Source organism: Plasmodium falciparum, assembly GCF_000002765.6.
Source record: "Plasmodium falciparum 3D7 genome assembly, chromosome: 10".
Taxonomy (NCBI): domain Eukaryota; phylum Apicomplexa; class Aconoidasida; order Haemosporida; family Plasmodiidae; genus Plasmodium; species Plasmodium falciparum.
Genome location: NC_037281.1, coordinates 1,264,150 through 1,290,045, shown reverse-complemented (window position 1 = coordinate 1,290,045; position 25,896 = coordinate 1,264,150). Strand labels below are relative to the sequence as shown.

The 25,896-nt window shown below is 18.8% G+C and overlaps 7 protein-coding genes across 8 annotated transcripts; 3 read left to right on the top strand and 4 right to left on the bottom strand.

Moving 5' to 3' along the window:
• Nucleotides 1–2,331, top strand: PF3D7_1032000 (ribosome maturation factor RimM, putative; the record flags this gene model as incomplete). The annotated part of the gene is made up of 2 exons (XM_001347561.2): nucleotides 1–2,102; nucleotides 2,223–2,331. The coding sequence occupies 2 exons, from the start codon at nucleotides 1–3 to the stop codon at nucleotides 2,329–2,331; spliced, it is 2,211 nt and encodes a 736-aa protein (XP_001347597.2).
• A 427-nt stretch (nucleotides 2,332–2,758) lies between these two features.
• Nucleotides 2,759–5,458, top strand: PF3D7_1031900 (conserved Plasmodium protein, unknown function; the record flags this gene model as incomplete). The annotated part of the gene is made up of 5 exons (XM_002585370.1): nucleotides 2,759–2,828; nucleotides 3,121–3,395; nucleotides 3,653–3,848; nucleotides 3,951–4,972; nucleotides 5,219–5,458. The coding sequence occupies 5 exons, from the start codon at nucleotides 2,759–2,761 to the stop codon at nucleotides 5,456–5,458; spliced, it is 1,803 nt and encodes a 600-aa protein (XP_002585416.1).
• Nucleotides 5,459–5,988: 530 nt separating this feature from the next.
• PF3D7_1031800 (conserved protein, unknown function) lies at nucleotides 5,989–7,641 on the top strand (the record flags this gene model as incomplete). Its single annotated transcript, XM_001347560.1, has 3 exons — nucleotides 5,989–6,115; nucleotides 6,356–6,625; nucleotides 6,761–7,641. 3 exons carry the CDS (start codon nucleotides 5,989–5,991, stop codon nucleotides 7,639–7,641), a joined length of 1,278 nt encoding a protein of 425 aa, XP_001347596.1.
• A 415-nt stretch (nucleotides 7,642–8,056) lies between these two features.
• PF3D7_1031700 (protein phosphatase inhibitor 3) lies at nucleotides 8,057–8,794 on the bottom strand (the record flags this gene model as incomplete). Its single annotated transcript, XM_001347559.2, has 4 exons — nucleotides 8,057–8,084; nucleotides 8,223–8,268; nucleotides 8,399–8,491; nucleotides 8,611–8,794. 4 exons carry the CDS (start codon nucleotides 8,792–8,794, stop codon nucleotides 8,057–8,059), a joined length of 351 nt encoding a protein of 116 aa, XP_001347595.2.
• A 2,674-nt stretch (nucleotides 8,795–11,468) lies between these two features.
• On the bottom strand, nucleotides 11,469–14,183 carry PF3D7_1031600 (conserved Plasmodium protein, unknown function; the record flags this gene model as incomplete). The annotated part of the gene is made up of 1 exon (XM_001347558.1): nucleotides 11,469–14,183. The coding sequence occupies one exon, from the start codon at nucleotides 14,181–14,183 to the stop codon at nucleotides 11,469–11,471; it is 2,715 nt and encodes a 904-aa protein (XP_001347594.1).
• A 1,718-nt stretch (nucleotides 14,184–15,901) lies between these two features.
• On the bottom strand, nucleotides 15,902–19,518 carry PF3D7_1031500 (DEAD/DEAH box helicase, putative; the record flags this gene model as incomplete). Its single annotated transcript, XM_001347557.1, has 6 exons — nucleotides 15,902–16,201; nucleotides 16,457–16,630; nucleotides 16,821–17,150; nucleotides 17,313–17,384; nucleotides 17,488–17,776; nucleotides 17,930–19,518. 6 exons carry the CDS (start codon nucleotides 19,516–19,518, stop codon nucleotides 15,902–15,904), a joined length of 2,754 nt encoding a protein of 917 aa, XP_001347593.1.
• Nucleotides 19,519–21,260: 1,742 nt separating this feature from the next.
• On the bottom strand, nucleotides 21,261–24,967 carry PF3D7_1031400.1 (OTU-like cysteine protease; the record flags this gene model as incomplete). 2 transcript variants are annotated; one of them, XM_024473294.1, is made up of 8 exons in its annotated part: nucleotides 21,261–23,507; nucleotides 23,694–23,771; nucleotides 23,885–23,980; nucleotides 24,072–24,135; nucleotides 24,253–24,332; nucleotides 24,477–24,617; nucleotides 24,699–24,746; nucleotides 24,884–24,967. In XM_024473294.1, 8 exons carry the CDS (start codon nucleotides 24,965–24,967, stop codon nucleotides 21,261–21,263), a joined length of 2,838 nt encoding a protein of 945 aa, XP_024329104.1. The 2 variants fall into 2 exon arrangements, with proteins under 2 accessions (XP_024329104.1, XP_001347592.3); XM_001347556.3 differs by having other exon boundaries at nucleotides 24,905–24,967.
• Nucleotides 24,968–25,896: the final 929 nt, after the last annotated feature.

Sequence of the window (25,896 nt, the reverse complement as noted above, 5' to 3'; positions counted from 1 at the left end):
ATGATTGTACTCTCAAGTTATAAAAAATGCTTAGTTTTCTCATATTATATTCTTCTTTTATGGGTCCTTAAATATTATATGTTAACTTGCCAAGCTATCAATTTTAAAAAAACTTGGTCTTCAAAAGAAAGGAGAAATAATATAATATATTTATTTAATAATTATAAAAGAAAAAGTTTTATTTATGATTATTCTAATATAAACGGTAAAGCAAGAACTCTATTTCTTTTTGTTCATCCACGTAATTATCTTATTAACAAAAAAAATGAAATTGAAACACACCATGTTCCTTTGGTAACGAGCAGGGGAACATATATAAATTATTACAGCTCAACTAAAAAGAGCATGTTCTTTTTATTATTTGTTTTTTTTTTAAAAAGAAAGTATGATAGAAAAGAAAAGAAATTGTACCATAAAAGATTGGGGATAAGGAAAATACGATTAAATGAAAAAAAAAAAGATAATATATATGATCATAACCATCAATCTCAACATAGTTTAACAAATAATAATATGCCGGAGTATCTTGAAAAAGAAGAATCTGAAGAAAACACTGCGAAACATAAGAAAGAAGAAGAAATAAATCAAGGAAACAGACAATTTTTGACAGAGACTAAATATTATAAGCGAAGTAAATATTCTAAAGCTGGATACATAAAAGAAAAGGATCATAATAATAATGTTATTGAAAAACATGAGGAAGAAAAAAAAAAGAAAAAAGGGTTAGACATCTTTGATGATTTTATAAATGACAGATATAATATTTATTATACAGAAAATAAAGAAGATTTGGTTGAAAAAATGAATGAAAAGAAAAAAAAAGAAAATAAAATGAGTTTACCAGATTTTTTTATTTTAAATTATTATTTAGATAAAAATAGAAAGAATAATTTGGATTTAATGATTAATGAAGGTGATAATCATTTAATAAAAGGTGGGTCCGCGTTAACAGGTTCGTTTTCTAGCACCATGAAGAATATGTTACAAAATAATGTATTACAAGGGAAAGCATATTGTAACAATGGTAATATGGATAATAATACTAAAAGTAATAGTAGTGATGGTAGTAGTAGTGATGGTAGTAGTAGTGATGGTAGTAGTAGTGATGGTAATAGTAGTGATGGTAGTAGTAGTAGTAGTAGTAATTATAAGAATACCCAATCGTATAGTAAACATACCGAATTTATAAATAACTATAATGTGATCGGACAAATTATTGGAGTACGAGGGCTTTTAGGATGCTTAAAAGTAGTTAGCTTTACGACATTTAACGATATACGCTTTGAACCAGGTAGTTATCGTTATATTTTTATGAATAATTATAATTATCCTTTACCTATAAAAATTTTAGATGTAAAAGAGTCTCAAAAGGTATCTTTTCTTTATATAAAAATAGAAGGTATTAATACAAGAAGTGATGCTTTAAAACTAAAAAATTGTTTAATTTGTGATGATAAAAGAACTTTTCCAGATTTAGGAGAAAATCAATATATATCTACAGATCTCCTAAATTTTGATATTCATATATTTAACGATTTTTCAAATATATCCATCGGAAATGTAAATGGATTTCTATCAAAATATGATTATATATATAGCAAATCAGTGCAAGAAATATCAGATGATTTAATTAAAATACATTTAAAAAAAAATATTTCATTAGAAAAAGTATTCAATATTATTAATGTTGCTAAATTGTATAATCAAAATAAAAATAATTCTATTAATATTGAAGGTACACAAAATAATAGCCATATTAAAAATATTCAAGCTATTAAAGTTTTAATAAATAAATCAAATACATATAATACCCATGAAGAAGATATACAAGAAAATAACATACCATCTGAACCAATAAAGAATGATAAAAACTACTATGACTCTTTAGATAATTTTGATGGATATTCTTATAAAAAAATTTTTAAATGTGATTATTGTGATCATATTTTTGATGACATAAAAGAAGCCAGTATACATGAAAATTCCCATTTCTCTTCAGATGATGAACTTTTATATAACCGTACAAAAATAGATGATTCGGATAAACAAAAGGTTTATGAGGTAACAAAGGACCAAGCCAGGAAGTTGAAGAATGTAGAATAGTATGTACACAAGAAGGAAGAAAATAAAAAATAAAAAAAAATAAGAAATAAGAACATCATCTAGATTATGTAATATATATATATATATATATATTTTTTTTTTTTTTTTTTTTTGTTCAGTTTTTTAGTGCCAATCATAAAGGAAAAAACAATAAGGTCCGTTCATTATGAAGACAAAAAAATATACCTAGATATAAGTACCATTTTTTTGATCGACGATAATAAATGAAGGAATAAAGAAATATAAATATAAACATGTGCATATTATATATATATATATATATATTTATATATATATATTTTTTTTTAAGATTAAAAAAATATTTTTTTGTGTGTGTAGAACTTTTTTTTTTTTTTTTTTGATAATATAACATACCACCATATAACATACATGCATCTTTTTTCCCTTCCTCGTTATGTTATTTTTTTATATATTTAATAATGTGACTCCTATCATATATTTTTTTTTTGTTGTTGTATATGTAAAAATTTAATAACTTTTCTTTATTGTTTTCTAATTAATATTGTACATAAATGTATATATATATATATATATATATATATATATATATATATTTATTTATATTTATGTTATATAATTAATGCCATATTTTTTATTTAAAAAAAAAAAAAAAAAAAAAAAAATGTAGGACAACATGAGTATAGGACATTTTATTTTTATTCTACTTATCTTATGCATTCTTAACGTACGAGATATAAAGACAGGTTTGTAAAAAAAAAAAAAAAAAAAAAGAATTAAAATAAAAAAAGCTCTATTCAAGCAGTATATTTTTATTTATGTTGATTTTGAAGGGAGGAATAAATTTTGAAGGTCTCAAGTATATATATATATATATATATATATATATATATAGTTATATTATTATTATTATTTTTTTTTTTGTTCCTTATATATATATATATATATATATATATATATATATAATCGTATATGTTGTACATATTTAATAAACCCTTTTCATATCGATACATACATAATATTCTTTATTTTTTTAAGGGGATTTACTTTCTTCCAATTCTATAAGACAATTAATTAAAAATACATATGTACTGAATAAACCGAAAAATTTGTATCACTTTACATTTTTTTATTTGTATAACACCTTAAAATGTACCTTGACCGGAAAGGTCTTTGAAATTTATGAGGATGAAAAATATGAAAAAGAAATATTTTTGATAAAAAAAAATTTAGAAAATCTAAAAAAACAAAAAGAAAATAAAAACTTATGGGTTTTCTTTGAGTTCAATCTTTTTGATTCCCTTTTATCATCTGTAACTGCAAGAAAATAAAAACACAAAAAAAAAAAAAAATATATGAACAAAATAAAAAAATAAATACAAATAAATAAATAAATATAAATATAAATATAAATATATATATATATATATATATATATATATATATATATATATATATATTTTTATTTATACACTAATTCTATAATTTCCGCTTTCCTTTATACATTTTTAAATATATATATATATATTTTTTTTTTTTTTTTTTTTTTTTTTTTTTTTTTTCTCCTCAGATTGAAGAGATAGAGAGTAATATGAAAAAATTTGATATAGGATTGTTGGAAATTTATAAAGAATTAAAATTATCAGATCGTAGATTTAAAGAAGTTACAAAGTATGAACTGAACATTTGTAAAGAAGAAATAATTTTTGACGTGGAAGAAATTGGTCTATTGCTTTCTATTGTTCCATATGCTCTAGAAACATTAGGTTATACATATATACATACACATATATATATACATTTATACATACATTTATGCATACATTTATACATATCTTAATTTTTATGATCCCCCCCCCCTTTTTTAGAAATATCGCAAAAGAATTATCTCAGAGAGTTCCATTACATTCTTGAGAAAACCCTAAACTTCTTCAACATTTTCATGTCCCTTATTAATGAACACAATGTTAACATAATCGATATCGACAAAAAGGAGATTAACTTATTTTTAAAAGTAAAGGATTCTTTCGATTTTATAAGATCAAACGAAGAAAATCTATTCTCTTTGCATGATGAAATTGTGTTAAAAAATAAATACGGACAAATATTAATAAAGGATTTATTTCTTTTATTTAAAAAAATATTTTTTATAGAAGTAGATGAGAATTTAATATACTTTAATTATATAGATATTATTCCTATATATATAAAAACAAAAAATGGATTGTTAAAATCAAGATATTATAATATGGAAAATTATTTTTATGCCTTAATAGAAAATACATATAAACAGAATTTACAAATTAATGAAGGCATTATTTTAATAAAAATATTAAAACAATATAAAATACATTCAGATACAAAACTAGCTTATTATTTCGATTCAGATATTATATATAAAACTATATTACATCAAATATATAAACAAACATCTCATATATCTAATATAAATTTTGATTTCTTATATTCTCAAAATATAGATAGTACAAACAATTTATTAACAGAAAATGATGTATCCTTAAGTCTTATCATTTTAATTAATTCAGATGTAGATACAGATAAATTGACGGAACAGTTTTATAGATTCTCCTTTCCAAAAGATATCTTTAGAGGTAATGAAGACATAAATAAACAAAGAATAAAAGTCATGGGGTCCTGTGTATATACTAAAGAATCACAAACACCCATTTTTAATGGATTCTTTTCTCTAGGACTTAGTACATATAATCTATTTAAAATTATAGAATTATTAAAGCCAAATAAAAAGCTCTTATATTTATCTTTAGAAAAGGCAGATGATAATAATCAAATTAGAGCTCAAGCAATTGCCGAGAGGATAGTGATGAATTCCAAGGAATTGTTCGAGACGGTTTTGTTATTTGAGCGAGATGTAAGAAATATATGAAATGATTAATAAGTGCATGTTGAAATAGGGAAAAAAAGGGAGAGCAATTACATCTAAACAAATGAAAAAAAAAAAAAAAAAAAAAAAATATACATATATATATATATATATATAAATATATATTATAACCATTAGAATACACCCTATGCTATTCTTCCTATTATAATTATAATTATTATTATCATTATTATTATTATTATTATTATTATTATTATTTTTTTTTTATTTCAGGATATAATTAAATATGACAAATTTGATTACATTGACAAATGCGATGTGTGCCTTGTGGGATACAAAGGACTCTATACATTATATTTTTGTATATTCATACCAGTACTTGTTAGTTTACTTATTTGTTATTTTTTATATAAGCGCAAAATAAAAAATAAACAAAATATAGTCGATATGAAAAATAAAAATTTTATTAACGATCTAAAGTCAATTGAACCGAGTATAATTCCCCTAAAGTAGTAATAATAAATAAATAAATAAATTAATAAAAAAAAAAAAAAAAAAAAAAAAAAAAAAAATTTTTACATATTTTCCATTTTTAAATTTATATAATGTCAATATATTCCTCTATATGGATAACATTTATACTATTCAATTTAAAGGAAATTTTTGGTTGCAATATGGTAATAAATATTTTATTTATAAATAAATTATTTATTTCATTTTTATATATGTCAGTCTTTTTTTTTTTTTTTTTTTTTTTTTTTTTTTGTGTAATATTTTGATATGTCAAAAATAGTCACACTTTAAGTATTTTTTTTTTTTTTTTTATCACTCATAAATCAAACCTCATATAATTAAGAAATTCAAAATTTTTTACTTTTAAATATTATGTTATCACATAAAAATGGATTAAGAAAAATTAAATAAAGTAAATTCTCCTTTCCATTTTGATTTTTTCTTTTTTTTTTTTATATATTTAATAATTATTATATGATTTATTTTATTATTTTGTGTGTGTATATATGTATGTGTTGTATAAATGAAGAATGAGTGAACAAAATTTAAAAGTGGAATCAAATTTCAGCAAGGAAGGAGAACAACAAAAAGACGATGCTATAAAAAGTAATGAAACGTATGAAGAAGAAAATGAAGAGATTTCTAACGTAGTAAATAGTATGTATAAAAAAAAAAAAAAAAAAAAAATATATATATATATATATATATATAATTTATTGATAAACACAATTTTAAATAAATAATACAAATGTTATATATATATATATATATGCATTTATTTATTTATTTATTTATTTATCAACCCCTTTTTTTGTACATAATTTTATGAACAGTTCATAATTTTTTTTTTTTTTTTTTTTTTTTTTTTTTTTTTTTTTTGATCTGTTAATATTATAGAATATAGCGATTTTTATAAAAATCTATATGCTTTCATTGAGTCCAAGAGTTGTTACATTAATTTAATATATGATTGTAAAAGGGAAGAGGAAACACAAGTAGAAACAAAAAAAAAATACAAGACAACTTATAGTAATTATCAAAAATCTTCAAGTGTCGAAAAGAAAAAGCTAGATGAAAGTTCTTTCAATAAAATAAAAGAAATAGTAAAAGAGAAATTTCCCAAGTCTTCTGATAAAAAAATTGAATTGTACCTCAAGGAAATCATAAGTAAATTAATCAAAATATATAAAAATGTATAAATATTAAATGAATAAATATAAATATATACACACACATTATATATATATATTTATTTATTTATTTATTTATTTATTTGTCTAACCCCGTTTTGATATTTTCCAGATGACGCACCGAAAGAAAATTGCTCTCTTCATAAAATTCTTTTCGTTAGGAATGAACAAAATATCTTTGTCAAGCACAATTTAATTAGTTATTTATTTAATTTTATAGATTGTAAAACATTATTGAAACTTAAAGGATGTTCTAAAATCGATAGTGAAGTTGTAAGTTTATACTATAGAAAAATATTATATACCTTGTCATTCAAAAATGATGAGATAAAAACAAATATACATTACTGGAGAAATGTAATAGATTATTTTTTTTATCGATGTGCAAATCTTAAACCATTAGACAGAATGAATTGCCCTATAGTATTAAAAACGCTAGAACAAAATAAAAATTTCTGTGTTATAAATCCAGAAGCTATGGATTCTTGTATTTATATTAGTTTAGATTATTTTAAAGAGAATCTAATAACATCATGTACTCATAAAAAACCTCTACCTCATACTTGCAATGTTAAAAATGAAATTTCAGGTATAAAAAATTTAAAAACAGAACAAATCGAACTAAATGAATTTATACAAGAATATTATAAACGATTAATAATCAATGATGATGAAATTATGTGGAATGTATGTTATTTTAGAAAATCCAAAGAATTCCTAACCATACTATTGTTGGAGTTTTTAAAAAGTATGCTCACCGTTTTAAACAAATATAACGGAAAATGTATTTTTAAAAAAACAGAATATCTAGTTAATTGTGGACATCATATTACACACCGAATATGGATACAAATGTTCTATGAGTATGGATTCGAATCGGTAGATGCCGACACAAAAAAAAATATGAAAAATTATCCTATTATTCAGCAGGAAGATGGTAATAATAGGACATTATATTTAACCATAGCTGATCATTATAAGTGGGACGCATAGATATGCCCACACAAAAAATAAACAATAAAAAATAAAAAAAATAAAAAAATGACACACATATATATATATATATATATATATATAATTTTTTTTATGATTAATTCTAAACAATAAAAAACTTTAAATTACAAATTAAAAATTTATTTTAAGGTTTTAATTTTTTTTTTTTTTTTTTAAGTTTATATATATGAAAAAAAATAAAACATATATGTGAAACAAATTTATAAGTTATAAAAATAAATCAATATATATATATATATTATAATACATATAACATATAACATATATAATTTTAGTGTTTACTAAATTATAATGAAAAACCAAACCACTTTTCATTTAAAAAAAAAAAAAAAAATACAAAAAATTATAAACACATATCGTAACAAATGTGGGACAAATAAATAACATAAGATAATTATTTTTTTAATTCTAATTCTTCATTCCTATTCAAGAATAAAAAAAATAAAAAAAAAAAAAAAAAAAAAAGAAAAAAAGAAAAATTCATAATATTGATATATAAATAATAATAAACAAATAAATACAAAATAAAAACATACATATATATTAACTACATATATTACTTATCGTTATTTGGGTTGTCCTTTTTGCAACTTGAGTTGCATTTTTCTATAAAGAATGGCAAGCATATACAAAATGCATAATATATATATATATATAAGATAAAATTCTTTCTTTTATTTTTTATTTTATTTTTTATTTTATTTTTGATTTTTTTTTCGTTTTTGTCATATTTTACTTTGGGTATCTGGTAGTTCTACATCTGAATCTAAATCCGATTCAGAATCAGAACTTTCACCAAAATTTTTTGGTTTGTGATAAATGCAGCATACTACAAAAAGGTAGAAAAGTAAAATAAGAAATGTAATATAATATGTGAAAAAAAAAAAAAAAATATATATATAATATGTATGTATTTATTTATGTTTATATTGTGCTATTTTGTGTTACCTTTGGATGACTTCTTTTGAGCATTTTCATTATCTATAGTGTTCTCATCCCATCTAACAACTTTTTGTGGAGCCAGTTTTAATATTCTTACAATTGTACTAGAGTTTTCATTAGTATCATTTTGCGTATTCGTATCTTGAACATACGTAGTAGTGGTTGTGGATGATGAATGCATAGGACACATTATATATAAAAAGATAGAAATGGTTTTTAATATATAATATGTTTATAAATATATATATATATATATATATATATATATATATATATATATATATACATATAATTATATTATAAATTCAAACAACCCTACAATATATTTTTTAGTATATTAAATAGGTATTATTAAAAATATAAATATAGGACTTTATTATACATATATAATATAACATATATATATATATATATATATATATATATATATATTTATTTATTTATTTATTCATTTATATACATGAAAGATATATGTTTCTATTGTTCAAAAAATGAAAACCATAATACACATACATAAATAAAATTCATGTATTATATATTTGCTCAAAATTAAAAATTATATAATAATGTCTTCATAACGTAACAGAAACATATAAAAATATATAAAAATATAAATAAATATATGTAAACATATATATAATATATATATATATATATTATTTATTTACTATTTTATGGTGAAGTGGTTATATATATATATATATATATATATATATATATATATATTTAATTTTTTTTTTTTTTTCTAGTGGGCATAAAAATAAAAATAAATGAAAAAGTAAAATAAACTTAAATAATAAAAATAAATAAATAAATTAAAAAAAAAAAAAGAAAAAAGAAAAAAAATAATTTCAATTTATATTATGAATTAAATTTTTTTTTTTCATTTATATTTTAAATAATTCAAGTTGATACAAATATATCATAATTATACATATATTATTATATATATAAATATACATATTATATTATACATTATATAAATATATACATATATATATTATAATATATATATAATAATACGCATAAATAAAAAAATATATAATTATATATATATTTATATATTTTTATATATAATATATATATATATATATTTTTTTTTTTCTTGCTAATTTAATAATAATTTTTTTTTTTTTTTGTGGGTTTTATTTTTTTCATAAGATTGTTCTTAATAAAAGTTCAGCTATTTCTTTTTTTTTTTTTTTCTTGGTTATTATTATTATTTTTTTTTATTAAATAGTAAAATTATTATAAATATTATATATATATATATATATTATTATTTTATAAATACAATTTTATATAAACTATTTTTTATAAATTTTTTACTTTAAAAATAAAAAAATAGTATAAATATAAAAGTAAATATTCCACCCATAAATTTATAATTATATATATATATATATATATATATATATTTAATTATATATATTTATATATTTTTTTGAAATTGCCTGATTTAAAAAAAAAATATATTTATAATTTTATTTATGATGGAAATTAAATATATCCATAAAACTTTTATAAGATATTAAATATAATATATATATATATATATATATATATATTTTATAAAGAAATCAAATGTGATATATTTTTTTTTATTATAATAAATGAATAAAAAACAAATATTATAAAACATATACCATTCTTCTATATATTTTTATATCATATATGCATTTCTGCATCGCTTCATAGATCCACAGTCCTATATTTATTTTTTTGAAACAAAAAAAATTAAATGATTGTAAATTATTTATATTATTATATTATTAAATTGGATACGTTTTTCTTTTGTTTCATTTTGTAATTATGTTTATACATCCCAATGTAATAATCGTATTATATAGAAAAATTCCTTTTCAAAGGACAGGACACCCATATTATTCTTCAAATTATTTAATATAATTTCTTGTCTATATTAAAATATATGTGGTATGTATGTGTGTGTGTGTGTGGGGGGGAATATGTCTCTTGTATTTTGTTTTATTTCAAAATGGATATTAATTTTCTTATTTTTTTATTTTTTTTTTTTAATTGTATTTATGAAACAATGTGTTATTTTTTCATAGATGTTTTTTATACTCATCAAAAATAAAAAAAAATAACGTGATATATTACATATATCACATAAAAATTATTCCAAATAAGGGTAATACAATATAAAAATATATATACATATATATATATATATATATATATATAAATTCGAATTATTAAAACTGAAAAAAAATAATAAATTAATAAAAAAAAAAAAAAATAAAATAATATTCAATTGACCATGTTATTGAAGATGAAAGAAATAGAGAAAAAAAAAAAATAATAATAAAATAAATAAATATATACATATATATATATATATATATATATATATATGTGAGAACCTTAAAAAAATATTTTCTCCATATCAATATTACAGTAGAATATATTCCCAAACATATTATTTAAATATTCATGATAAAATAATAATAATAATATATATATATATATATATATTTTTTTTTTTTTTTCTCTATCGTTTTTATTTCATCCTTTTTTTTTTTAACCCCCCTTCTCCTTTTTCTACATTTACATCTTCATAATCTTCTTGTACTTTTGAGAGTGTGTGAAAATATACGTTCCACAATTAATATATTATAAATACACCCCCAAAAAAAAAAAAAAAAAGATATATGAATATCCACTTGAAAAAAAAATAATAATAAATAAAAAATACAAACATGTTAGTATATTTTATACTAAAAGGTCATATATGAAGAATTTCTACACATATATATATATATATATATATATATATTTATTTATTTATATTTGTGTATCTTTTTATGTACTTCCACGTGGTGAAGAGAAAAAATATAATTTTGTTAAAATTCATATCCATTATCATAATAGTCCTCATTATCACTATGTTCTTCATTGTTCGAAGAATTGCCTTGATTATTATTATTATCATTAAAAATATTATTTTCTTCATAATGTTCTTTTTTTTTTTTTTTTTTTTTTTTTGATATTTGTATTAATCCTTTTTTCTTTTTTTTTTTTTTATTGAGTAAATCATAATCATTCTCGTCATCGTTATCATTCTCGTCATCGTTATCATCATCATCATCATCACCATCACCATCAACATCAGTGTTTTTATTATTTTCATTATCTTCTTCATTGTTATCAGAATCTTGGTCCTTGTTTTTACTAATTAGACCATCATGCTTTCTCTTCTTTTTAATATTATCATTAGTAACAAATATTAAATAATTAACAGCATCATACATTTGCCATATATTTTCTAATACTTCATTTTTATTATTTATTCTTCTTAGAAGTATAGGATTTAGAACGGTTACCAATCCAGTTGTTATAAAATTATATATATCATAATAATTATAAGGACCATATACATTATTATCAACACCATTCATCCATTTCAGTTGCCAATGTATGTCTACGTTTTCTTTATATTCTTCAAGTTTCTTACATAATGCTTCGAATTCGCGTTTTGTTAAAAAGTACACATTTTTATATTCATTTGTTAACTTTTGTGTTAAATCTATTAGGTTATTGAACCGTCTTTCTATAGTTTTATAATCAAGAGTAATCTTTTGATACATTTGTTTTAAGTTCTCTAATTCTTCTAACCTCTCATTATGTACAATATTTTTTTTTTCATCATCATCATTATACAGATTGTAATTCTTCTGCTCCTCTGATTTTTTATTATTACCTATTGATTCCTCTTCTGAATTGTTTATCATTATATGTTCTTTGTCCATGGGGGCCTCTATCAAATTATTTTCTGGGACTTTTACATCATCGTTATTTTTTTCTGCCATATCATTTCTTTCTGCCATATCATTTCTTTCTGACATATCATTTCTTTCTGCCATATCATTTCTTTCTACCTCATCATTTCTTTCTACCTCATCATTTTTTTCTACCTCATCATTTTTTTCTACCTCATCATTTTTTTCTACCTCATCATTTTTTTCTACCTCATCATTTTTTTCTACCTCATCATTTTTTTCTACCTCATCATTTTTTTCTACCTCATCATTTTTTTCTACCTCATCATTTTTTTTTACCACATTAAGGTTTTCTTCTCCATGCTGGATTGATGATTTAGCCCTAATACGGACCTGCAATAAATTTTTCTTACCTACAGAATCTGTTTGTAGAGTTTCCCCATTTTGCTCATGCTCTTCTGTGGATTGAATCTTTTGTTCAGCATTTGAATTTATAGAAAGGGAATTAATTTTATCTATCTTGCTTTCATATTGGTTAAGATAATTTTTACAAACTTTTAAATCATTTTTATATCTGATCATAGCTTTAATAGGTGTCTCTTTTTCATCTATTAATAAACATGATAATGAATATAAAGCATCAAATATATTAATAGATAATATATTATTATTTAATTTATCATATGTCATATGAAATTTGGATTGTGTTTCTTGAAATTTTTGAGCTTGTAATGTATTATTCGAAAATGTTGAAAGAGGATCTTGTTCATCCACAGATTTTAACCATGCCTCTTCAACTTCATCATTATCGGATTCATTATAAATATAATTACCATCTTTATCTATATATCCTTGTGTCAATTCATTTTTCATATTAAATGGTTCAATGTCATAACCAAAATAATCTTTACTATAATGTATAGTCCTTTCTTCAGCATTTAATATTGCTGTGTGTATATTATTAATTTCGAAGGAAGGATCTTCATTAAATGATTGATGAAATTTTTCCCTTTTAAAATTGTCATTTGTTATGTTTCCTACATTTTTTTTTTTTTTTTTTAAATTGTTATTTTCATCATGTGATATGAAAATATTAGATAATAAGCAATTTTTTTTCCCACTTTTTAAATCATCAATATTATTCTTATTATTACCACTTTTTTTTAATGATACCATATTTTTTGAAACTTGTTCGTTATTATATATAGAATGGTCTATATTTTTTTTTTTCTTCTTCTTCTTTTTCTTTTTTAAATTAGTTGTATTATTATTATTATCATTATTATTTATATTGTTAATTCCATTCAATATGGTATTTTTATTATTACTACAATTATTATTTTTATTATTATTACAGTTATTATTTTTATGGTTTATTTCTTCTGATTTATTATCTTCATCATTAATATTATTTTCGATATTTTCACCCTTATCATTCTGGTCATCACCATCTTCGTCATCATCATCTTCTTCATCATCATCATCTTCATCATCGCCATCTTCTTCATCATCGCCATCTTCTTCATCATCGCCATCTTCTTCATCACCATTATTTTCATTATATTGATTATTTCTTATAATTTGATCATTGAAATGATCACCATATATATCATTATAAAAACATTCAAAATAATTAAAATTGTTTAAAGTAAAATTAAAATAACTATTTTCACTTTCATCTTTCTCATAATATATCGTTTCATTGTTATTAGAAAATTGAACTTTTTTTTTTTTCTTTTCCTTACTTTTATTAACATCATCTTTTATAATATCTTCATTAACATCATTATTGAATTTATCCAAGTCATTTTCCTCCCCTAGCTTTTCTTCATTCAGCATTTTTTTATGTATATATGAAATATAATATAATTATTTATATAATATATAAATAAATATATATATATATTATATATTTTATATTATTTTGTATATATATTTCACATTCTTTTTAATGCTAATAATAACATTATATATAAAAAAATAATATATATATATATATATATATATATTTATTTATTTATTGATTTATTTATTGATTTATTTATTTATTTATTTATTTCCTTATTAGCTCATGAGAACATTTCTTCTTTTCCCTATGGAGAAAAGAATTATACTTTGTGAGTTATATACTCAAAAATATAAAAATAATGCATATTATATTATATATATATAATATATATATTATATATATACATATATGGGGAAATAAAGTGAAAAATAAATAAATAATTATTTGGGGCCTATATAAATATGTACATCACATAATATAATAGTAATAATAATATATACATATTATATATATATATATATATATATATATATATATATATATAATATATTTCCATATATTAATTTTGTCCTTATAAAGGTTTACTTACTTTTATTTTGTTTTATTCTGTTTTATTGTAATATACATGATATTATATATAATTAATAATATATTTTTAGATTTAACCCGTTTTAAAAAAAATAAGAAAATTATCATATATATTAATATAAATATATAAATATATATATATATATAAATATATATATATATATATAAAATATATGTACATATATACTTATATACATATATATATTAAGAAGATTATATTAAGCAAGGAAATAAAATAATGATGCCTCAATAATAAAAGAAAATAAATTGTAAATATATTTATTATATAACATTTTATATATGTTCATAAATCAAACGTATTACTTTTTCTTTTTTACACCGTATAAACTTTAAAAAAGAAAAAAAAAAGTATTACACAATAAATATTTTGTTCATATTTTCGACAACGGCAATATAAAATAAAATATATATATATATATATATATATATATATATATACAATTATATATATAAAAATAAATAATAAAAAAAAAAAAAAAAAAAAAAAAAAAAAAAAAAAGTATGAAATTTATATTATTATTATAAGATTTCAATGATGATACTTTTAACTATTGTGTGAATAATTATATATATGTATACTACACATATATATATATATAAAATATTTTATATGTATTCACATAAAAATAAAAAATATCTCTTCATTAAAAAGAATGATATATATAATATATATATATATATATATATTTATTTATTTATAATATTATATAAGTCCCACTTTATAAATAGGAAAGAATTAAATAAAATAATTGAACAGTAACAAAACATTAAAAAGTTGTATATATGTGAATATTCTTTATATATATATAATATATATTATATATATATTTTTTTATATGTATAAAATATCCTTCGACACTATTTAAAAAAAAGAAAATATTTATATAAGGTTTAAAGAAAGGTCTTATGGTCAAATATATACAAATTAAAACATATATATATATATATATATATTAAATTAAAATCAAAAAAAAAAAAAAAAAAAAAAAAAAAATGAAATAATTTATATGTTTATAATAAATTATTTAATATATATATATATATTTAATATTTATGTAATGTAATACATTATACAAAATAAAAAAAAAACAAACAAAAAAATACATTTATATATATATATATATATATATATATATATATTTTTTTTTTTTTTTTTATATTATTTCCTGAAGTGAAGCAACCAATTGGGAACAGGTTGATCATATTTCCTCAAATGATCAATAAGTTTATCTATAATATTTTTATTTGAACTATTAAAATAATTTATTGCCATACCACCTTTACCTATCCTTCCGGTCCTTCCTATTCTGTGCATATATTGTTCAAATTCTGAAGGTAGATCATAATTTATTACTAATTCTAAATCGGGAAAATCTAAACCTCTTGCTGCTATGGATGTAGCTATAAGTATTTGAACAGATTTTTTTCTGAAATTTTCAAAAACGGATTGTCTCCTAATCTGAAAAAATATTAATATATATAAAGGGGGACAAACAATAATAAATATATATAAATAAATAAATAAATAAATAAATATATATATATATATATATATATATATATTTTAATTTATAATATTATTCGACACCCTCCCTCCTTTATTTATTCATTTATTTATATATTATTATTTTATTATATATTATTATTTTATTATATATTATTATTTTATTATTTTATTATATATTATTTTTTTATTATTTTATTTTTAAATAACCTGACTCATTTTCCCATGCAAATAATCCACATTATAACCTTTTGTCTTTAAAAAATTAAACACGTTATTTATCGAGTGTCTTAATTCTACAAATATTATGGCTTGCCCTTTTAATATTTTAATATCCTTTAAAAGTTCAATAAATTTGGATTTTGCAGGAACATATTTAACAATCTAAAAAGTATAAAATAAAAATATTATGTTATCATAATAAATAATAAGATATGATGTAAAAATATATTCACCCTTTTTTTTTTTTTTTTTTTTTTTTTTTTTTTTTTTTCATACAATATATATATGTTATATGTATGCATATATATATATATATATATTTATTTATTTATTTATTGATTGATTTACGAACCTCTCTTATCCTATTCTTCGTCTCCCTCTTTTGCTTTATATTCAAATATACATAAGGGGTGCTCATATATTTTTCTATATGCTCCTTTAACTTATCAGAGAACGTGGCAGTAAAAAATATCGTCTGTCTCGTATCCTTAGGACTTAAATCCTTTTGGAAAATTATTTCGTCCATTTGTTTTTTTAAGCCTAGAGATATCATTTCATCAGCTTCATCGAAAATTAAATATTTTATAAATGAAAGGCTAACTTTACAACTATTTAATAAATCTAATAATCTGCCTGCGGTACAAATTATAATATCTCCCTGTTTTTCATTTATCTGGGCAACCTAAAGCAAAAAAATAAAAAAAAAAAAAAAATAAAATAAAATAAAAAATATATATAAATATACATCAATATGTAGATATATTCACACACATACATAAATACATATACACATATATATATATATATATATATATATATTTATTTATATTTTTGTGTATTGTACTTGGTCCTTCATTGTTTCCCCTCCATAAAAGGACATGCAAACTATACTCATATTTTTCGTTAAGCTATTAACCTAAAATAATGCATATATATATATATATATATATATATATATATATATATATATTTATTTATTTATCGGAACACATAAATTTGTACTGCTTCATATTTATTACCTCGTTTTGTATCTGTATTACCAATTCTCGTGTGGGACAGAGTATTAAACATAAAGGTGATATACAGGCATACGATCCAGGAAAGTGAGGACGCAATATCTCGTTTTCTTTTTTAAGGTTCGATATGATAGGACATAAAAAAGAAAACGTCTTGCCACTTCCTGTTTGCGAACATGCTAAAAGATTTATTTTTTTTAAAATTACTGGGATCGAATATTTTTGGATAGTAGTCATATTACAGTAACCTTTCAGGCATATATTTTTGTATAATTCTTCATCACATAGTTTACTAAAAAGGTATGAAATTCAAGAAAAAAAAAAAAAATATAAACATATAAATATATAAATATATAAACATATAAACATATAAATAAATAAATAAATATATATATATATATATATATATATGCTTTCATGTTGTATAATATTTTAAATACCATACCTTAATTGTTCCATATTTATTAATGGTTCAGGAATATTTATTTTTTCATCACCATATAATTTACACTGAACACGATAATAATCATCATTGAATATACTACATTCAGATTCTTCAGAATGCCTTTTATATTTTTTATCATCATAAAAAAATTTGTTATCCTTTTTGTTTTTATGGTATGTAATATTTCTCTCAACATAAAAATTATTATTATTATTGTTTTTATTAATTTCATTTTTATTATTATTATTGTTTTTATTAATTTCATTTTTATTATTATTATTGTTTTTATTATTATTATTATTATTATTATCCATTTTTCTATCTTTTTTTTTTTCATCATATTTATAATTTTCCATTTTACCGTTGTTATACAAATTATTTTTATCTTTTGTATATGAAGTTTTATATAAACCTCTTTCATATTTATTTTCTTTAGTATATATGTCAGACCTATTCGTTTTATTATTATTTGAATAAGTGTTTCTTTTTTTATTTTGTGAATAATAATTATTTTCATCATTAGATTGTTGTTGCTGTGATAAGTTCTTATATTCATATATATTTCCGAGGGATGTCACACAAGTATTATTTTTATTATTATTATTATTATTATTATCATAATTTTCATTTTTCATATTGTCGCTTAAATTTGAAAAATATATATTATAGGAATCCTCATCGTACACCTCATTAATAAAATTATTTATGTGATCATCATTATTATTGGTAGTATATGGGATATATTGTTCACATAAACCATTTTGTTGTTCTTCTATATTTCTATTATAAATATATCCTTGTATATTTAAATAGGGATTCATATTTATATTATTATTCTCATGATAAATATAAGAGTTATTATTATCATTAAAATAATTATTATAATTTTTATTAAGAATATCCCCTTCAGTGTTCATAATAGTATAATAATAATTATTATTATTAATATTATATGTATTATTTAAAACATTTATATTGTTTGTACATTTATCATGTTCACCTTTAGGTAATACCTTTTCTTGATTATCTAAATCATTTAAATATTTATTTATAACATCATTTAAGCAATTATTATTTTCATTATTTTTTTTATTGGTATATATAATAATATTATTATTTGTATTCCCATTTTGTATATTTTCTGCTTTGTCTTCCTTTGGTTTTTTATTATTTACACTGTAAATATAAGTTTCACTTTTAAAAGTATTATTATTATTATTATTAACATCATTATTTTTAATATTATCATTATCATTACTTTTAATATTATCATCATTACTTTTAATATTATCATTATCATTACTTTTAATATTATCATTATCATTACTTTTAATATTATTATTATTAACATCATCATTACTTTTAATATTTTTATTATTTTCCATCATTTCATATGTGTTGGAAGTATGATTTTCTTCCTTCAATATAATTGTTATAGGAGGGACCATATTTTTTGAACATGTGGAATTTAAATCTTTAATATTATTTTCTTCTAGTAAACAATCCTTACTTTTAAAATTATTGTTTCTAAAAACATTCTCTGCATTTATTTCTCTATCCCCCATTTCATTTTTTATTGGTTCCTTCATTTTTTTTTTGTTTCTTTTTTCTCTTCTCTTTAATATGGAACATTATTCTAATTCAAAAAAAGATACGTCTCTTTTTTCTTAAAAGAAATATTTCATACAATTAAAAAAATAAAATAAAATAAAATAAAATAAAATATGATGACAAATGGAATGTATATGATAATATTATATATATATATATATATATATATATATATATATATATATATTTAATTTATTAATTCGTCATTATATTTTAGTCATCATATAATGAGCATAAAAATTTACGTGTCAACATTATATATATGTATAAAAAAATATATGTACTTATTTACATATATATACAACTAATAAAATTTCAGATTTTATATTCCTAAACATGAATTGAGATTGATCCTTATATGTAGTAACATATTGGATTATATACTTTTCTAAAATTCTTTTTTTTTTTTTTTTTAATAATTTTTTCAAATTTATATATATATATATATATATATATATTCTATATACAATCCATATATAGGAAAAAAATATATAATATATAATGTATATAAAAAAAAAATACATACATATATAATATATATATATATATATATATATTTTTTTTTTTTCCCTATATATTATACTAATGTATGTACCATAATATATTTAAAATACATATTCTTCAAATAAAATAATAGCATTCATTTATTTAATTTTTTATATTTTTTATATTTTTCTTTCTTTTATTATTTTTTTTTTTTAATTTATATGAGTTTATTATTTAATGGAAAAAAAAATAAAAATAAGAAGAATATGAATAAAAAAATGATATAATTCAAATATATAATTATATATATATTATATATATATATATATATATATTAAAATAGTCTTTAAAAAATATTAAAATTATATAATATATACATAAAATATATTTATATATATATACGAGAACTGTTCACATGTATATATAAATATATTTTGTGTATATATTGTTTTTTCTTTATATTTATACACTTAATATATTATTACAAAAAAAAAAAAAAAAAAAAAAAAAAATTAATAAGGTTCGTGTGTATAAATATTACGTAAAAAAATATTTGAGCTTAATAAATACAAAGTGTATGTAAATATATAATATATATATATATATATATATATATATATATATATATATATATTTTTATTTATTTATTTATTTATTTTATAATTTTCTTAATCATTTACATATGTCTACATGTATATGTAGTCATATATACTAACATGTAATGGGAAAAAAAAAAAAAAATATATATAATATATAATATATATATAATAATTAAATAATAATAATAATGTTGATAACATGAAGAGCATATTCAGGTCATAACATATCACTTTAAAATATATTTATTGAAAACTTAATTATTTTTATAAAAACTGTACATAATAAATAAAAATAATAATAATGAATAAATAAACATATACATATATATATATATATTATATTTTAACAATTTAATTAGTATATATTTTTATATTTCCATTTAACAAATGATATATCTATATATATAATAAATATTTAATATTTCTTTTAGTTTTCTTATATATTACATATAATAAATATTGAGGCAACAAATATATATACACATTATTTCCACAAAAAAAAAAAAAAAAATAATAAATATATACATATATATATATATATATATATTTTATTTTTTCACACTTGTCTAAATTCCATAAATGTGATGCCCCCCTGCCACTGCTTATTTTTATTTTTTTTTTTTTTTTTTTGTTATTCATATAGATATAATTTTAACTCCTTGGTCATCCCTACTTTTAATAGAGGATGTATATTTTTTTCCCTTAATAAATTTATAATATTTATGTTTTTCTTTTATTAGGAATTCTTCATATAAATTTTTTGAGCACTTCCATTTATTTAATATTTTGTCTTTATTTAAATAAAAATAGAACATTAGATAATTATATAAATACATATCATTACTATCAATGTTTTTTTTAAATATATTAATTTTGTTATGATTTGAAAAAAATGGTATAATGTATTTTATTTTATCATCATTCAAAATAAAATCAGCATTTAAATATTGGAATAATCCTTTTGAATAAAAATCTTTAGAAAACATATTAATAAATTTTTTATGTTGATATTTTTTTTTCATAGATAAATCTCTTGAATTTAAATGTAAAATTGTTTGTTGATCTTTTGTTATATTTGTACTTGTTGTATTTCTACTATGATTATCTTGATGAGAATCACCAATATTATTATTTTCGATATTTACATTTGAAGTATTTATATCATTGTTTGATCCCTCTTCATTGTTCCTATTATTATTTTCAATAATATGTGTAGCATATGTCGAATATATATTCTCATCAATGTTATATTCACTCTTTCCGTTTGGATTACTTTTTGATCTTATCAATATATTGTTATATTTATTACCTATATAACAACATAACAAATCGCTTTCCATGCTTATAACATATTCATCAATAATAATATTAAAAATCCTGTCACCGTATGGATAATAATTAAAATGTTTCTCCTTTTTATTATTAAATAAATTGTTTACACATTTTATGTCTTTTTCTATATAAACAGTGTTGTTTTTACAAGTGCTCTGGTGAGTGTCAATATTATTATTGACACTCATATTATAAACATTAATTTGATTACCATTTATATTATCATTATTTTTGAATGTATTTATTTTATTGTTCACATCTTGTGAGGCATCTCCTTTCATATATAAAGAATAAAATGGGTTCCCGCTTTTATAATAACTATGATTAATATCTGAATGATTTATAACATGTGAATCATCATATAAATAATTGTTATTAAAACTTTTTTTATTTTTTATATCATTAGGACTTATAGAATTATCATCAATATATGAGTTCTTATATAATATATCTTGGCAACCATTTTCAGTGTTATATAAAATTTTTTCACTATAAAAATTTGTAAAATCTTCATCATCCTTTTTCTTATATTTAATAAAATTATGTTTCACTTCATAATGTGATATATAACCTATTTTGGATAAATTACTTTCATCTAAGAAATTATTATTTTTGTTAAATGGATGATTTGGAGGGTAGTTCAAATTCCATAAATTGTAATTCTCACTAAAATTAATATTATTATTATTATTATTATTAAGACTATTAGTATGGCCTATATTATCATAATATTTATTACTATCACATTTATTATTAATATGATCTATATGCATAACACTTGATAAACACAAATATTTATAAAATAACTTATCAAAATAAAATCTGACGATTGGTGTTTTACTTCTATCTACATAATTATTAAAAAGATACATAGAAAAAACGTTATCCAGACATAAGCTGTCACTACTACTAGAATTATCATTATTATCATCACTTCTTAAGATATCCTCATTTTTGTTATTATTATTATTATTATTATTATTATTATTATTATTATTATTATTATTATTATCATTATTATTATTGTCATATTGTGTATAATAATACATTCCTCCTGATGACTTATATCGAACAAAATTAATTTTCCTTTTTACATTTTTTTTAGTCTTCTTTTTTTCTATACTTTTCTTTTTATTCATGTTATCTATCGTGCTATCGCTTTCTACCTTATCATTTCGATTATTCTTCGAAAAAAAATATAAAAACTTATCATTAATATTTGGCATACTTTTACTTCGACCATGCTTCCGATTAATTTTAATATTGTTATGAATTTTCTGTAGAACATTATAAGATGTTAAATTATTATCATCTTCATAATCACTAAAACAAAAAATATTATTTCCATTTTTTTTCCTTTCAATATAATCATAGCAATTATCTTCTTCCTTTAACAACTTGTTATAATAATATTCCCTATGATTCTCATCACATTTTTTATTAATAAATTTTATGTTATTAGATTGAGCACTTTCATTTTCATCCGTCAGTTCGTTTTCTGTAGTTTCGTAAAAGGTTTTGGTGGAATCATTATCTTCTTTATTATTTAGCTACAAAAAAAAAAAAAAAAAAAAAAAAAAAAAAAAATTGAAATATAACATTTTAATGGATTTACACCACTTAACAATATATATATATATATATATATATATATATATATATATATATATATATATTAGAACTCCTTTATATGTACAAAAAAAATCTTTTTTTTTTATGTGTCACATTATTATTACTATTTCTCTTAGGTCTAGTATCGATTTTAATTCGTTATCTAGGGCCCTATTTTTAAACCTCACGCTGTTATAATGTTCCTAAAATAAGAGGAAATCCACGGGGTGAAAATATATATATATATATATATATATATATAATTATAATATATATTATATAGTTTCATATTATTCTTTTTCTTTTATAATATTACACTAGAAGCATAATGTAATTGTATACATTTATTATCATCGCTGTGATTTTTAATTTCAAGTATACAACCATTCTCTTGATATATTAAAATATTAACCTGAATTAATAGAAAAATAAAAAAATTTTGGAAATGATTTAATATATATATGTATATTTTTTTTTTTTTTTTTTTTTTTTTTTTTTTTTACTTTGTAAATTTCTCCTACGGCTTGAAGTTCTAATTGTCCTCCCCACGTCCCATCTAAACTTATTCTTCAAAAGTTAAAAAAAAAAAAAAAAAAAAAATATTTATATATATATATATACATATATATATTAAATCATTTCCAAAAATATATTATTTTTCTATTTATTTTTTTAAAATTTTACCTTTCTATATACGATTTATAACTTTCATCATACTCAATAAAATTCTTATACAGTTCTTCATTTTTCAATAAATGTTCCACCTTAACAAATATATAAATATAATAAAAATAAAAGACAAAAACAAAGTAAATATATATATTCTATTATCATTCTTAACATATAAATATATTCTTAAGAACATATATTAATATATATATTATATATATAACCCAATTTTTCCTTACCACTTTTTTTCTTATCTCTTTGTAATTCTCTTCATGATTATATAATTGATCTGACACAGCCCTAAATAAGCAGTTACCATCTGTTCTTATGCTTTTTATATAAAAATTTTTTTTAAAGTTCGTGTCATGATAATCATTTATCTACATTAAAAAAATGTAAAAGAATAAAATTAAATATATATATATATATATATATATTTATTTATTTATTTTTATTTTAACCAATGAATAGGTAATTCCTCCTCTTTCGGATTCTACATTGTTGTAATTCTAAAATTGTACAAAGGAAAAAAAAAAAAATAAATAAATAAATAAATTATATAATTTTATATCATATTATATATATAAAAAAAAACAAAAAAATTCACATATTATTCTTATCAATGTACACGTCTTGTTATTTTTACTTTTTCATTCTGTAACTTTACATTTTTCTTTTTCTCTGTTTTTTTTTTCCTCTTTTGTTGATTCGCTCGTTTTTTTTTACTCATATTTATACAACAATCTTTATAATATAAAAAAAAAAAAATAATAATATAATACAATATATACATACATATATATAAAAATATATTTATATATTTGTGTGGTAACATAAACAATTGTAAGGAAAAATATAAAAAATGAACACTAAAAAAAATTTGACATGTCTTATATTTTTATATTTCAGCAATTTTTTTTGTCTCTGTACTTATAAAATATATATGCGTCTAAGACTACTTCTCGCATAACATATATCTACACAAACATATGTAATAAAACAAATAACAAAATGAACCTAGAAAAAAAATAAAAATAAAATAAAATATAAGAAGTCGTATATAAATAATAATGTAAACATTAATTATATATATATATATATATATATATATATATATATATATATATTTTTTTTTTTTTTTTTCCTCACTTTTTTTTACGAAACATAAGAAAAAATAATGAGAATGTTATTAAGTAATAATAGGTATATTATAAAATATCTTATATGCATATATATAATATATATATATATATATATATATTTATTTGTTTTATATGGAAATTAATAATTATATATATATATATATATATATATATATATATGTGTAGAATCAAGCTGTAGAAAATATTATACAAATATATAATTAAATTTTTATTTTGTTCATAAATTTAATTTCTGTTATTTTCATAGTATGTTGTTTTTTGTTTTTTTTTTTTATTATTACATTGAACAAATGATAAATATATAAATTTGTTATAATAATATGGTTACACATATACACGATGCGCATATATATGTATAGGCTATACTTTATTCATGTTATATTATTATATCATGTTATATTATTATATCATGTTATATTATTATACCATGTTATATTATTATATCATGTTATATTATTATATCGTGTTATCTTCTTTTTTTTTTTTTTTTTGTTAT